The following is a 16234-nucleotide window of genomic DNA, read 5'->3' as shown; positions in this document are numbered from 1 at the left end:
GAGTGGGCTGTTGTATTGCTTCTCCAAACCACACACTGACTTTGCCCTAAAACGGGGACAGGATTCTAATTTTAGAGGGGTGGCTGCATCAAAGGACTCACATACCAGATGTACACAAAGCTTTTTGAGTTTTATTTTGTCCTCCAGTTGGAGATTCATTTTAACACGCATGCATTTTAAAACAGTAACAGGGGCTCGAACTGTTCAGAGCAGACATTAGACAAGCACAGGGGTGAAAATTCCTATTTAAAAAAAATGGAACTTGCAGCCGGAAATGGAGAAGTCACAGGTGGTGGGTGGTACTTTAATCCTGCGATCCCAAAGGCGAATCCAGACTTCATTCACATTTTGTGTGTTCAATGTTCTGACCTGCTGCCAAGATGTGCTGAGCAGATGCCCCTCCCCAAATGTAAGGACTCCCCCTTAACAGAATTGGCTGCAGGCAGGGAAGTGACAAGCTCTTCTAGTATTCCCTTCCCCAGCCTCCTTCCTGGTGTCAACCTGCTGATGGACAGTTGAGTCTTATTCTCCTTGACTCACTCTTCCTAAGTGGCATACTTCAGAGGAGGACTAGGCTGGCAGATTTTGAGCAGCTGTCTAAATGTGTTTCCCTTTGGACCCCAGCCCCCATTACTGCCACAAAGAGGTGGTCTCTAAACTCAGGAAACCACAGCCACTGTCACACTTTGGAGAAGGTCAAGTGCTAGAAACAGCTAATGTTCTTCCCTCTCAACCTGAATCGATAAAGACAACTGGGGGATTGAACTGGCTACTGAGGAAGTCCCGGGTCTTTGGTCCACCTCCCCAGGCAGGCCTGGCACACTGAAGAGGGCAGGGCTCGGCAGGACTCCAGCGGCTTCTGCCCTGAGCACTACCAGGGGACCCGACCTGTTCATGCCTAAAGCCCAGGATGAAGAAAAATGATTTGGGGAGGGAAGAGGAAGAGCTGCCTGTGGGGGGGAACTACAGTGCCACTGAGAACAGCCTGGGGGCCACTCATGGCGCCAGCTACAGACCAGTAACCCCTGAGCTAGATGAGGAGAGATTGAGCGTTGCTGCAGAGCCTCGCTCCTAGCCCTGCCCTGCACGCCCGACAGGCAAGGGCTTCCACTGGGAACACAGCCTGAGGCCATTTAGTCTGTTAGAGTCTTCACAGTACCCTCACATCAGCTGGATGTGACACGTACTTTCTCCGCTTCACTCTCCACTAGAGGGGCGGGGACAAGAGAAGTTGTAACTGGACACTACACGGTAAGTGGCCTGATGAGATAGGATTCCGTCCCCTTTCTGCACTCAGGCCTCACCCAACTGTCTGGGTCTTTACTCTTAAAGTTCTACTCCTGGAAGACCCAAAATGATTCTGGATGCCATAAGATGGTTGGGCCGTTCTTCCTGGCTCTTGCTTGATGTCCAGAAAGTGAATGGTGGGATCTCAGAAGAGGGCGCAGGTAGGTGTGTGTGTGTGTGTGTGTGTGTGTGTGAGAGAGAGAGAGAGAGAGAGAGAGAGAGAGAGAGATCACTTTGATTGAAGTCAAATAGCACATCTTTGTCACAAAGAGGAAGAAAACTTGTATGAACCAAGATAAATAGCTTTTAAACATATGAATATGAATGCCAAAGCAATCAGAGGGCCAAACTAGAGGTTGTGGAGACAGCACAGAGAATGACCTTTTAAAAAAAAAACAATGTAAAGTCCACCAAACCACAGCTCAAATATTTTGACCCACTCAACAATACTGTCAGGAAAACAAAGAGCATTTGAAACAGAATGCTACCTCTCAAAATTGTAAACAATATACAAAAAAAAAAAACCCACAAAAAACAAATCCCCACAAACTCAATGTTAAACAAGTTAGATCTGATAGTTGCATGATAAGATTGTTACACTTTTCATACGCATGACAACAGGATCAGCCAGGAACCTCACCTTCCAAGCTTGGGGCTACTGGAGCGGATCCGGATTTTTCACCCTTGATTGTTAGGTAGGAAATCACGTCCAGACATTATTCCTATATAACCCTCTCCTAAATTAAAACATTTCTCCTTAAACCATTGGTTCTGAGTACTTCCCTAAGACCCTTGTGGCTCTGCTCCCCAGAACCTTATCTATACTCTTCTTGGGAAGAAGTGTGGCTCCCACCTGCCTCACCAGAAGGCCTTCGACCCAATGTGGCAGCCTAGAGAACGAAGCCCAAGACTGCTTCCTTTAGCGCTGGGTAGGGAGGACACCGCACAAAGGCTCCTGCTCTCCAAAGCTGAGCTCGGCTAGTTTGGGGGGCAGTCACAGGAAGTCAACTATTCACCCGAGATAGTTCCACAAACCCGCTTCACATCTTTGGGGTTATCTACACATTTTCCATCTCATCCTAAATTCCTGATTCCTTCTGAGGGTTGGGAGGAGGCAGGAATGTACCTCTCCCAGTGCAGCCCAACAGGGCCATTTTCCTTCCTGGCCACCAGTTGCTCTGGTGGCATCAGAATGACTTGTGTGGCTCCCTTCTGAGGCCCTGGGCCGGAATCCCGAAGGAGGCTGCAGGGTGCGTCGCTCTTTCCTAAGGAGGCCTTTAGGCAGACCCCAAGTTCAGAAAGGGTGAGGGGCAACAAGGAAAATCAGCCCTGAGGCTGGGGATGGGTCAAACCCCACATCTGGCCTCCAAATAGGCTTTCCTGGGTCACATCCTCAAATGACTCAGGCAAGCTCAGGTGGAGCACCTTGCTGGCTGAAGCTGTCCAGGTTGAGAAATCACAGGCACGGGGGGGGGGGGGGGTACCAGACACCTACACGGTAGGCCGGGGCTCGGAGTGGTGTCTCTGAAGGGAGCACCCAGGTACTTAGGGCTCTGCCCCTGACCAAGGCCAGTTACAGGTGACTGCACGCAGAGGTCAGGAGTTAGGATGTGGATGATGCACACGACCTGTATTAGTTTCTGGGATTTTTATCCAAAAAGAAACAGCCACTGAAACACAGGGGTCCTGATAATGTAAAGATGCTCTCTAGTTCCCCTTGAGCCGGTGGGAAGCAGGCTTGACAGACATCAAAGTTCCAGGTCGGAGGCGCAGATGGCTGGGTTGGTGAACACCGGGTTCTTTGAGAACCAGCTGTCTGAGGGCCCAGCTGCTTTCCGGGCACACACCATCTCATGAAGATGAACCTGTTCCCCCCTGAGGCCTCTGACTCTGGTCCAAGATGTTGGGGTCAGCCTACAATGTTCTTCCGCATGAAGAAGTGGATGCAACAGTTCACTTGAACCCAAGGTGGAAACACGGAGGGAAACTATGCACAATACTCCAGGAAATTCAAAAGTCCATCTAGGAGAGACCAAAACATGGCTGCCAGAGGAGTCTGGCCTCCTCTCGCGGGGTCAGCGCACTTGCTGCTCATGGCCCCTGTGCCAGCCTTAACTGAAGGGAACCGAGAGCCAGATAGGACAGGGAGGGCGGCTAGGGTGATGACGTGGAGCAGTATAAATAGCAAACCCGGAGCGATGATTTTCAGAGACAAACCCAAAAAACCCACCAAGTCATCTCTAGCCCCAAGGTATCACAAAGGTTACAAGATACCAAAGAGGGAACCCCGGAGGGGCCTATCAAGGGCGGGCAGGAAGGAAGGCTACATCCTATGGGCACACGCACAAACAGCATGTCTCCCTGTAGCGCTGCTCTGTGTCCTGTGTCACAGGCTGACCCCCCTCTGCTCCCTACCCTCTCTAGCCCAAACACACCCTTTCCCTCTCCCGACCCCGACCCCTTGTCCAGCGGTCTGGCCCTGGCAGAAGGTAGAGACGACTACGTCAGGATGTTGGACATGAACTCATTGAAGCGTTTCGAGTACTGCTCCGGGTTCACAGTGGAGATTTCAGCCCCTGCCTGGAACACACAAGATGCAGACTCGGGTCAGACGGGGAGGGGACAGCTGAGGGGACCGAGTCTGATGGAGCCTTTCTACTTGTTTCCTTTTCTTTTCTTTTTTTAAACAAAAGCAAGCAAACAAATGAAAAAAAAAACACTTAATCTTAGATCAGTGGTTCTCAACCTTCCTAATGTGTGACCCTTTACTACAGTTCCTTGTGTTGTGCTAACCCCCAAGCATAACATTATTTCATTGCTACTTCATGACTAAAATTTTGCTGCTGTTATGAACTGTAATGTAAGCATCTGATATGCGACCCCTGTGAAAGAGTCATGTGACCCCCAAAGGGGTTGCAAACCCCAGGCTGAGAACCACTGTCTTAGACAAAAAAACAATTGTTCTAAAGATAGTTTTGGATGTGTGTTTCATGCTAATCTTGACTGACACAGTCTTCCTGCCTCAGCATCCTGAGCACCAATGTGTCATGAGGCCGTGAGCCTGACCACAGGCCACCTCAGGAAGTGGCGCATGTATCACATCAGAGCTGTCTGACTGATGGACCACGGAAGCAGTAGAAACAAAGGCTCTGGTCTCTGTGAGGGCCAGGTGTGAAGAGTAGCAGCTAGCAGCCCAAGGAGAACTGGCCTGTGGGGAGCAGTGCGAGCATGGAAACAGGGCTATTCTTGGTAACTAACAAGATGCACAGCATGCCCGGCCGCCCGGGGGAAAAGGAACTGGCAGCTCGGGCCCAAAGGCCAGACAACTCTAGGGAAAAACAAGTTGTTTATTACCTGGTTAGGCAGGGAATGGAGCACAAGGCAGGTGGTAGGGAGCACAGGGGAAGGCAGGAGGGAGCACAGGGAGGCAGCAGGGAGCAAAGGGAAGGCAGGAGGGAGCACAGGGAGGCAGCAGGGAGCACAGGGAAGGCAGTAGGGAGCCCAGGGGAGGCAGGAGAAACCACAGGGAAGGCAGTAGGGAGCACAGGGGAGGCAGGAGAGAGCACAGGGAAGGCAGTAGGGAGCACAGGGGAGGCAAGAGAGAGCACAGGGGAGATGGTAGGGAGCACTGAGAGGGCAATAGGGAGCACAGGGGAAGCAGTAAGTGGGGAGCACAAGAAGAGGCAATAGGGAGCACGGAGAAGGCAGAAGGGAGCACACAGGAAGGCAGTAGGGAGCACATGGGAGGCAGTAAGTAGGGAGCACAAGGAGAGGCAGTAGGGAGCACAGGGAAGGCAGTAAGTAGGAAACATTTGAATGCAGTAGGGAGCATGCAGGAAGGCAGGGGGAGCACAGGGGAGGTGGTAGGGAGCATGCAGGAAGGCAGGAGGGAGCACAGGGGAGGTGGTAGGGAGCATGCAGGAAGGCAGGAGGGAAAACAGGGGAGGTGGTAGGGAGAACAGGGGAGGCAGGAGGGAGCACATGGAAGGCAGGAGGGAGCACAGGGGGGGGGGAAGCAGTCAGGCTGCTCTTCCTCTCTATTGGGAAGAAGGCCAAGACTGCCCTCCCAGGCACTCTGAGGAGGGTGCAGATGCTCTCCACTGGGCTGGGCCCTGGTAGGAGACTGAACTCACCCCGTGCTTCACTGTTTTGGCAGCATGTGCAGCTTTCTTCTTAGCATCATACGGTGTGAGGATATCAATGATGGCCATGAAATAGACCTCCTTCTTCGGGGCGCCTGGACAAAAGAGACAACAGATAAAGGCTGAAGCACCCATAACCCCTGGACCCAAGGTTCAGAACTTCTCGGTCATTTGGAGTCAGGAAAGCAAAGGATCCCTTATAGTCCCATCTCCTTCGACCGTCAGCTACTCCGTGGGACCAAAGCTGCCATACAAAAAGGCTTGTCCTTCCTAGGACCTAGGTCTTATTACCCAAGACAGCCAGAGAGATGACAAGGACCTGAGAGAAAAAAACACAACCCAGGTTCCAGTTCTCAGGGTGACCTTAACCAGAAGCCTGTAGGCAGGCGGTGGCAAGTCAGCAAGGAATGAGGCAGGGATGCAGACACCCCAAACCCCAACAGGGAGCAGAAGCACTCAGGGCTGGCTGGGCAGAGTGGCACAAGCTCCTACTTACTTTCGTGGCTTTTCATGGCATAGACGTCGACAGAGGGGTCGAACTCGCCTGGTCCAAAGAATCGGGGGAAGCTGAGGAGGTTGCCGGGGCTATCTGGAGGCGTGCCATAGGAGCAGAGAAGGCTACCGCCCACGCCCACCCCATCGTTCTCGCATTCCTCGTCCTCTGCTCGCTCTTCCACCTCCATCTCCTCCTGCTCTGCCCGGTCTACATCGTGGATGCCCACCAGTAGACTGTAGTCCATGATCTTTAGCTGGGCAAGGAACTATGGAGGGGAGAACAGGAAGATGGAAGGAAGCAGTTACACGGGATGCCGCGGTGGCATCCAGAAGGAAAGAAAGCAACCCTTTCCATTCACTTCTATACAGGCTTCAAAAATGGAGCGGGAGCAGGACACTGTTGTCTCTACCATGAGAGTGGTGTTTACGGGCAGGCAATCGCTCAGCAGGACAAGGAGATATAAGGCAGGCAGTGGGGTGAGAGGACTCCCTGAGGACAGACACAAGGATGCAGGATGAAGAAGAGCTCCTCAGGCACAGGCTGGAGGGTAAAGGTCAAAGTGCTCACTGCTGGAAGAGCTGCCAGAAGCAGCTTGGAGGACAGACATAGAGGATGCCGCACTGTGGAGAGACTGGGCCGGCCAGTGGTCTATCTCAGACCACAAATCTCGAGCCAATGGAGCAGGCTGGGATTCAGAATTGTTTTTATCAGCTGGGTGTGATCATGCACAATTTCTTTCCCCCAGCATTCTGGAGACAGAAGCAGAGGCAGGGAGATCTATGTGAATTCGAGGACAGCCAGGGCTGCATAGAGGGACCCCGTCTCAAACTTCCCCTGTCCCCGCCACCAAAAAAAAAAAAAAAAAAAAAAGAGAGACTGTCTCAAAACAAAAAAGAATTTTTAAAAATGTATTTAACACGTGGGACCAAGCTAAAGAACTGGCTCAGCAGTTAAGAACACGGGCTGTGCCGGGCGGTGGTGGCGCACGCCTTTAATCCCAGCACTCGGGAGGCAGAGGCAGGCGGATCTCTGTGAGTTCGAGGCCAGCCTGGTCTACAAGAGCTAGTTCCAGGACAGGAAACAAAAGCTACGGAGAAACCCTGTCTCGAAAAATCAAAAAAAAAAAAAAAAAAAAAAAAAAAAAGAACACGGGCTGTGCTGAGTGGTGGTGACACACGCCTTTAATCCCAGCACTTGGGAGGCAGAGGCAGGCAGATCTCTGTGAGTTCAAGGCCAGCCTGATCTACAGAGCCAGTTCCAGGACAGCCAAGGCTACTACAGAAACCCTGTCTCGGAAAAAAAAAAATCAAAAAAATAAAACAACTGAAGCAAAAGGTAGCTCCAGTCCAGCCCATCACCCTCCACCTAAAGTCAAAAGAAGCCATGTGGAGCAGAGAAGAATTCTGGACCCTCCCCTGGGGACTCAGGGAGTCTGCTTGGCTTCCCAGCGTTCCATGTGTGGAGATGACTCGTAAAGACAGGAAGGAAGCATGCCATTCCGGCTCACAAATGCCCCACTGGTAAAACGGTATGTGTGGAGCTTAGCATGAGAACGCCCCCATGGGCCCATGTGTTTGAAAGCTTGGTCCCCAGTTGCTGGAACTGTTTGGGAAGGATTGGGAGGTGTGGCCTCATGAGGAGGTGTGTCACTGAGGTGGGCTTTGGGGTTTCCGAAGGCCATTGCCACCATGCTCTCTGCCTCCTGCTTGTGGTTAGACGTGAGCTCTCAGCTGTTCTAGCCCATAATGGACTCCCGCTCTCTGAAACTGTAAGCCAATTAAACGTGTTCTTCTAAAAGTAGCCTCACGCGCTTTTGTCACAGAAAAGGAATTGATAAAGTCACGCCCCTATGGAATGCTGGAGGTGCACCTCCCACCGGCACAACTGACGCTGCTCACCCCACCCCCGTCCAGTGGACTCCTGGGAACAATGAGTTACATTTGCCAAAGGTTAAAGCAGGCCCTGATCTGGGAAGAAGAGGCAGGCAACGGTGAGGTCGTACCTCAACATCTCGCTTCAGTTTTTCCAGGAAGTTCTTCTTACTCTCTTCTCCCACGTGCAGCTTCTGCCCTTCATTGAGGAAGTCATTATCTTTGAATGTTGGCAAATCCTTGGCCTGGGAGAGAAACAGCACAGTCAGGCAGGCAGGATGGGAGCAGCGTGCAGAGAGGGGAAGGGTCTTTAGCAGGAGATGCTCAGCCCAGGAGCCGACAGACTCAGGCATGAGACAGACAATGGCGCAAACGAGGCACGGATTGGACAGTGAGGACCGAGCAAGAAGGATCCGCTCCTGCTGAGCTGCAGGGAGCTATTAACCGACTCAGGCTGGACGATGGCCCAGAAGCCTTCTTCATCCCAGCAGAACCACAAAAAACCCAGCAAAGGCAGAAGAAGTAAAATGCTGCTTATGCCAAGGACAGGCAGGTGCCGAAGGACACACAACATTTCATGGTGATGGACTGCATGCTTGGGACTGGGCTGGGGGGGTCACAGAGGGCAGGTGACAGACGGCCAACAGAAGGTGTTACCGATTGCAAGCGACCCTTCACCCCTGCTCAGCGCCAACATACCTTTTCCTTGTCGCTGGCTTCTCGGGCAACAGTAGAACCCTGGAAGGACAAAAGCCATTAGAAGTCCCGCTGAGGTAAACGCCTTCTGCAGATAAACATGTGTGCAAACGGAAGTGCAACACACTTGCACATGTGTTAGGGGCCAGAGCGTTCTCTGCTGTTTTGTTTCTTTGCTTGTGTTGGCTTTTTGAGACAGGGTTTCTCTATGTACCCTGGCTGCCCTGGAACTCACTGTGTAGACCATGCTAGCCTGCTCTGCCTCCCCAGTGTTGGGATCTCTGCCTTTTTTTTTTTTGTTTTGGTTTGTTTTTTCTTTTGCACAGTGTCTCTTACTGAACTTGGAGTTCATAGAGTTAGCTGGGCTGGCCAGCAAGCAAGCCCCAGTGACCTTCCTGTTTCTGCTCCCCACACTTGGCTTTCACTTGGGAAGTGGGGATTGAACTTTGGTCCTCATGCTTGACCCACTTAGCCCTCACCCTAGTCCCTGAGGCAAACTCTTTCGAACAAGCCAATGTACGTGAGACACCAGACACAGTGAGCAAGCAAGTGGAAGTAGACGGGATGGTGTCTCAGAGGAGCTAGAAGGCAGCCCTGGCCCACTCAGGCACAGGCATTTCTTGAGCTATGACTAAAAGACATGGCAGATACTCAGTAAACGAGATTGCCCTGGAGACCTCAGTTCCTTATAGCAGTAGCCAAATCATTTCTCACAGGGTGCTAAGTGGTAGAGGGAGGAGACACTCCAAGCATGAACCACAGGGCTGGGCCAGGACTGGAGGGCAGCAGTGGCTGGGCCTACTTCCGGGTGGGAAGCAGGAAGTGTTTAGTTAGGGGAAAGAGGAGGTTTGGGGGTACAGGGCTGCTGGGAGGGAACCTGAAATCCCAGCTAGGGGGAGAGGCAGGGCTGTAGGGACAGGAAGGGAATGAGTGAGGCTGCAGCAGAGGGAAGGGACAGCAATGTGAGGTGACAGAAGTCAGGAAGCCTGGTTCAAGGGCAGAGTATGCCGGTTCACAGCCTTAAGTGCATCCTTCTCGGTGCCTAGATATGCACTTGTGTGTCACTTCGTGGCTCTTGGACAAAAGCCAGAGTGTATGCATCAGCACAGCCTGTCCCCACTCCGCTGCCCACAGACAGGAACTGAGGAGCACCAACTGCCACACACATATGGCCTACCTAGGGCTTAAATAGTCTCTTCATTACTATCACCTTGACTTCAAACAGCCTTTGGTCTACACATCAACTCTAGCATTGTATATCTCGCTGACATGCACGCACCAGCCTTCCCAATACGTGAAGCTGGGAGAGCAGCTTCTCCTGGACACAAGGGAACCGGAGCCCTTTACCTTGAGGTCGTATTTGCGATGTACAGTGAGCCGATGACTGAACACATTCCTGGTGACCACCATGTAGGTCTCCACGCCATCCACAGTCAAGCGGTACATGCCCAGGAACTGCGGCAGGAGGGTATTGCCATGACACTCCACTATGAACTAGAATGGAGGGCAGGAAGAGAGGGAAGGCTAAGGGGCAGGAAAGCACCTAGGACGAGGACTCTCCCAGACCAAGATGCTCCGAGAGTCTACTTTCAGACTAGTGGTTTTGACAAGAGGCTCTGGAGGGGCTGGAGAGAGAACTGAGTGTAAGAGCCCTGGCTGTCCTTCTAGAGGACATGAGGACAGCTAAACGGCCATATGACCAAATGACCCACAACGCTGGCTATATCACGGTTTAAAATCCAGGGCTTCTGCTGTCACGTCAGAGACCGTAAGTTCCCGTCACCATTTCCCACTGCCTGGTTACCAGGTGTAGTGGTTAACTTTGATTGTAACTGAACAGGATTAAGAAGCAGCAACTAGCCGGGCGATGGTGGCGCACGCCTTTAATCCCAGCACTCGGGAGGCAGAGGCAGGCGGATCTCTGTGAGTTCGAGACCAGCCTGGTCTACAGAGCTAGTTCCAAGACAGGCTCCACAGCCACAGAGAAACCCCGTCTCAAAAAACCAAAAAAAAAAGAAGCAGCAACTAAGAAGCCAGGCAATAGTGGTGCATGCCTGTAATCCCAGCACTCAGGAGACAGAAGCAGAGGCAGGCGGATCTCTGTGAGTTTGAGGCCATCCTGGTCTACAGAATGAGTTCCGGGACAGCCAGGGCTACACAAAGAAACCCTATCTCAGAAAAAACAAAACAAAACTCCAAACCCAAAAACCAAACCACTGTAAGAAGCACCTAAGAGGGAACTAGAGAGATGGTTAAGAGAGCTGGCTGCTCTTCAGAGAACCTGATTAGTTTCCCAGAACACACATGGCAGCTCACAGCTGTCTGTAACTCTAGCTCCAGGGGTTCTGACACCTTTCTGGCCTCTTTGAGCACCAGGCGCTGATATGGTGCGCACACACACACACACACACACACACACGCACAAAATACCCATACACCTAAACTTACATTAATTTAAAAAAAAAAACTAAGAGCTGGGTGGTGGTGGCGCACGCCTTTAACCCCAGCACTTGGGAGGCAGAGGCAGGCGGATCTCTGTGAGTTTGAGGCCAGCCTGGTCTACAGAGCCAGATCCAGGACAGCTAGAACTGTCACACAGAGAAAGCCTATCTTGAAAAACCAAAACAACAACAACAATAACAACAAAAGTACCTAAGAGATTAGTACAACATACCTCTGGGGCTATAGGTGATATTCCAGAGCCAATAAGACCATGGCGGGGGGAGGGCAAGGGACAGGTGATCTAAGGAATGATTTAATCTATTGATGACATTATTGGCAAGTGGGAAAGGTAAGAGATGGGAACAGCTGGAGAAAGTACATAACTAGGGGCTGTCCTCAGGAGCTGAGTCCTGCCCTGCCCACTTCCTGCATGTCCTTTTCCTCCTTCCAGCCTGCCCGAAGTAAGAAGCAAGCAGCTGTCCCCACTACACATTTCCAGCGCTCTGCTGCTCTGCCCGAGTGCAGCCAAGGGACCGAGCTCCCTGAAACCACAAGCCAAAATACATCCTCCTCCTTTCTATTTCTGTTTTGTTTCTCTGTAAAACAGCCCTGGCTGGCCTCGAACTCACAGAGATCCGCCCACCTATGTCTCCTGAGTGCTGGGCTTAAAGGTGTACGCTACTATGCCCATCTTGTGGTTTTTTATTACATCTTATTGACTTATTCTTGTGGCACTGCACACTTGTGGAAGGCAGGGGACAGCCTGTGGGAACCGGCTCTTTCCTCCACTGTGGAAACTGAACTCCTGCCGTCAGGCGTGGTGGTCCGGGCGAGACTGTCCCTCACAGGTTCAGAGATATGCGTACATGGTCCTCAGTTGGTCACACATTTGGGTAGGTTTACAGGGTGTGGCCTTGCTGAAGGAAGTATGTCACTGTAGGTGGGCTATGAGGTTTCAAAGCTACACACCATTCCCAGTCTGTTCTCTCAGCTTCCTGCTGCTCCAGCTGCCAAGCCTGCCACCTCGACTCTGCCATCATGAATGCTAACTGTCTGGAACTGTAAGCCCAGATAAAATCTTCTCTAAGGAGCCTTGGTCCTGGTGATTACCACAGCAATAGGAAAGTAACTGATCCATCAGGCTCGATGGTGAACTCTCTTACCACTAAGCACCTCACAGGCCCCGGATCTTCTATCCTTGAGACTGTTTCTGTCAGTTATTCTGCCACCGCGATGAGAAAAGGAACTAAGGCATGAGGAAGCAGCTGCCATTGCCAGGGCGGAGCAGGCCCTCCCGGCCAAGCCCCACTGGAGTGCTCTCTCTCTCTCCCGACCCATCCTCTGCAGCCCAGGCTGGGACTCACCATACCTGGTGGTATTTCTTTAAGATGTTGTGCATCTCGGCCACGTCCTCACTCGACACCGTCTTGATGACAAAACGCCGGTCATAGGTGGTGAGGAAACGGGTGCCACACCTGCCTTGGCTGTCACTGTTGATGGGGGCACTGCGTGTCACTGAGTTCTGAGGAGACAAAATGAAAGCCATTGATTTTGATGAGGAATGCAGTATTTTTATTTTTATTTTCTTTTTCTTTCCCACAGGGCTAAGAGGTGAACCCGGGGCCTGCACATGCTGGGCGAGCACCCTACCGCTCCATCCCTAAGATTCTGACCACACCCTACCTCTCCATCCCTAAGCTTCTGACCACACCCTACCTCTCCATCCCTAAGATTCTGACCACAACTCTTGAATCTTTTCCTATGGACTGAATCGCTTAAAGACCGACAAGTGCCCTGGCAGAGGTCCCCAGGGTGGACCTCCCCAACCCCCTTTCACTTGGAGTACTTACAGACCTCCCGAAGATAAGAGCTGCTCCCACCCTTGACCTCAGAGTAGGCCGTGTGTATGACTCTGTTCTGACCCAGAGAGCTGCCTAAAAGCCAGAACTGCCTCATTGGGAGGGGACCGAGTTCCAGTCTTGACACTCACAAGCAGTGTGGCCTCAAGTGAGCCATTTAAGTTTCCCTGCTTGAAACACAGGGAGACGGACCAAGAGGACCGACTGCCTGAGTGTCACAGATAACAAAGCGTAGGAATGAATCAGAAGGCCCATTGTGGAAGCAATGGGTACTTTCCTATGTAACCATGCACTTTTCTGTGTGTTGATCCCATCGCTTGAAAACACCTCCTAAGGAGAGAAGTTGGTCTTCTCTCTCTCCCCATGCCTCCTGGGTATAGGCCTTGCTCATCTGTGTAGGCTGGAAGGCCGTCCTAGGAGCCCCTGTGGCTCTGTCTCTGGTCCTCTTCAAGACCCGAGCCCCATTATGGTCAGACAGAGAAGCCCAAAAAGGGTGGGGCAGGTGACTTTGGGAGGTAAGGGCAAGGGGAGATCCCTGCTGCCCAGGTTCCTGGAAACACACCCACTGGGACCTGCTGGCGGGAATGCTCTTTGCCAATCTCATGAAGCCCTACTTGCTCACTTAATAGAACCTCACAGAACCCTCTGGAGGGGCCAGAGAGGTGGCTTGGCAGTCTGAAGTGCATGCCAGCCTCGCAGGAAACTGGAGTTTGACCCCCCCAGCACTCAACTGTAACTCCTATTTTAGGAGAATCCAATGCCTTTGACCTCCATGGGCATCCACACTCTCACATAGACACACAGACAGACACACATACACACTGACAGACACATAAAAAAAAAAGAGGTCAGGCATGGTGGCCTTAATCTTAATCTCAGCACTTGGGAGACAGAGGCAGGTGGATCTCTGTGAGTTCAAGACTAGCCTGGTCTACATAGCAAGTTCCAGGGCATCTCCACAATGAGTTAAAAAGACAAACAAACAAAAGAACCCATGGAGGACCAGCACTGCCTTCATAGGGGCAACATGGAGAGGTAAGGCATGCTGGACATTCTGCAGTAAGGGTGCTAAGTTAAAGAACACCCTATGAGTCTCCAATCCCCAAAAAAGTGGGCAGGCTTTATAAATGAGTCTCCTTTCTCCCTGCCTAGCCCTGCAGCAGCGAGCCAAGTGGAGATCCACAGGTCTGTCGCCTTGTGTCTAGCAGCACCCCAAGACTCTCCATCCCGGAACAGCAGGCTTGAGCAGAGTCATGTGCCCGCGGGGCTGTCAGAGGCATGACACGGACAGAGAGAGGACGTGGTGAGACGGCCCAGGGACAGCCAACAACCCGTGTAGTAGGAACAGAGCCACACAACACGGGGTGGCAAAAATGGCAAGACCGGTTCAGAAAAGTGGACTACATTCAGGTTAAGACTTGGTTCAGGGTTTGGCCCCAGCAGAGGGGCTGGAGAAACCTCGGGACATCTCGGTCATGGACATTCCTGGGAGCTTAAGGCTGGCATCCACTCTTCCTTTCCTCATCAGAGCACTCCTGAGCTGAGGAGGGGTGGGGGAGGAGGAGAGGAAGGGGGGCTGAGGGGAAGGGGGGCACTTGTCTCCAGACTCGCCCCACACTCCTTGGAACTCTCCAAGGTTTACAAAATGCTTCGGGGCTTTAGCATTTGTTTTTGATCTCACTGTGGTATCAGCATGGACAAGGAAAGAGTCAGCTATGGTCCTACTGCTGAAGGGCAAAGACAATCTCTTCCACCTTCTCTAGCTGGCCATGTGCCAGGAAAGAAGGGGCTCGGAGTGCAAGGCAGAGAAGGTGCGGAGCCATGGCGGCTCAGCCTGAAGGACATTCCCTCTAGGCCGATGGCTTCTGTGACAGGATCATGCTCTGGAGAGCGCAGTCACTCTGGCATGCCTACCTCCTCCCACCATGAGGACAGCAGACATATTCAGGGGACACTCGCTCATACTTGGCAGTAGGATGCACGACCCTACGTGTCTTTTTCCTAATCTGTTTTATCTGCTATAACAAGGCTCACTGCTTGCTCCCTATACAACCCCCTCCCTCCTGCTGCTCTCCCTCTTCCTCCCCCAACAAGAGCTTTGGAGGCCGCCCCCAGAAGCTCCCGATACCCCACTGGCCCTGTCTGCTAGCACTGGAGCGAGCTTGGACAGGGAGATGTTCAGGGACCACCGACACTCTGCCCCCTGCCTGTCTTATAACCTCCTAACCCCCTCATCCCTGAACCCTCCAGCTGTGCCCAGACAGCCCCATACCTGGTAATCCTGGTCATCAATCCCAAACCTCTCCCTGAGGTTTCGGAACACCATAGGGCAGTACTCCTTGAACTTGAAGCGGCTGGGGAGGTTTTCCCTGGGGAAAGTAGATACACACTTTGTGAGCTGCCCTTACTCAGCCTGAGTGACACCAGAGCCCTTCAAAGTGTGGCCCGTATAAACTCTGGAGTCGCAAACTGCATTTCCAGCAAACACTGTAAGTGATTCTGGCTGGGTAGAATTCATCAAACTGTACACTTAGAATCTGTATGACTTGGTTTTGTTTTTAACGCTGTCCTTAAAATTGAAAAGCAAAGCGTATCCACTGGGCAGCGAGACCCAGAGTGTGCACCTTCTCACAGCATGCTGGGACGATTGCTCTCATCAAAAGGCCACTCTTCTCTGGGAGACTGCCATGGAAACATCCTGGAGATGCTCATGTCCAAGACGCCCTGCCTGCTGCATGTCCACAGGTGAAGGTGAAGCTGGCGTGAGCCATGGGCTCACCTGCAGGGCCAGCATTCAGAAGACTGAGGCAGAGGGACACTGAGAGCATCAGGCCAACATGGGCTACCTAGGTAAGTTCCAGAACAGCTTGGGCATCATGTGAGACACCTCAGCTAAACAAGCTTGGTTTGTACTGAAGAGGTCTTCAGTCAGCTGACGAGGAACCGGTTTTTTGGTTTGTTTGTGAGTTTTGTGGTACTGGGAACCAAGCCCAGCGCCCCACACATGCAAGGCAACTGTTCTACCATTGAGTTACAGACCCAGCCCTAGGACCACACCTTTACAAAGCCATGCCATTCCTTAGTCAGTCCAGACTCCTAAAAAGAGAAAATGGTCTAGAAATGAGGGCTCTTCCTTTATGGTAACTCTGTCAAGAGGCCCCCTTCGAGACTGAGGCCCTCTGGCTATTCCAGGACACAGACTTCCTGAAAATCAAAATAAGTGGCTCCTCCTGAAGCCTCCGACACATCTTCTAGAATAGCACTGTTGCCTAATAGACATTACGTCTCGGATTATTGAAATGAGCCAAAGCGAAGATGAAAGAAAAGTCTAAGAGCTCAGTGTTCTGTTCTGGACCAAGGCATGAGGGAGACCAGAGACCTGGAACGGGATGTGTGTGATGTCTGCCCCTAGAGTGCTAACCTCTCAAACTGTACCAGCTT

The 16234-nt window shown here is 52.0% G+C and overlaps 1 protein-coding gene across 1 annotated transcript in view; it reads right to left on the bottom strand.

Annotated features, from left to right (window-relative positions):
- Positions 1–111: 111 nt before the first annotated feature.
- Positions 112–16234, bottom strand: part of Pip4k2b (phosphatidylinositol-5-phosphate 4-kinase type 2 beta) — a 29696-nt gene continuing 13573 nt past the window's right edge. Inside the window, exons 3-10 of the mRNA XM_041664891.1 lie at positions 15066–15162; positions 12304–12456; positions 9840–9986; positions 8496–8534; positions 7928–8041; positions 5926–6190; positions 5421–5524; positions 112–3867 (exon numbers count right to left, since the gene is read on the bottom strand). Coding sequence (XP_041520825.1) covers positions 3787–3867; positions 5421–5524; positions 5926–6190; positions 7928–8041; positions 8496–8534; positions 9840–9986; positions 12304–12456; positions 15066–15162 — 1000 coding nt within the window. The 3' untranslated portion in view covers positions 112–3786. The remainder of the gene's footprint in view (positions 3868–5420; positions 5525–5925; positions 6191–7927; positions 8042–8495; positions 8535–9839; positions 9987–12303; positions 12457–15065; positions 15163–16234) is intronic.

Source organism: Microtus oregoni, unplaced genomic scaffold (genome assembly GCF_018167655.1).
Source record: "Microtus oregoni isolate MIOR12 unplaced genomic scaffold, Mior012 000015F_ref0000493, whole genome shotgun sequence".
NCBI classification, from domain to species: domain Eukaryota; kingdom Metazoa; phylum Chordata; class Mammalia; order Rodentia; family Cricetidae; genus Microtus; species Microtus oregoni.
Note: the sequence above shows the minus strand (reverse complement) of the source record. Positions and strands in the feature narration are given on the sequence as shown.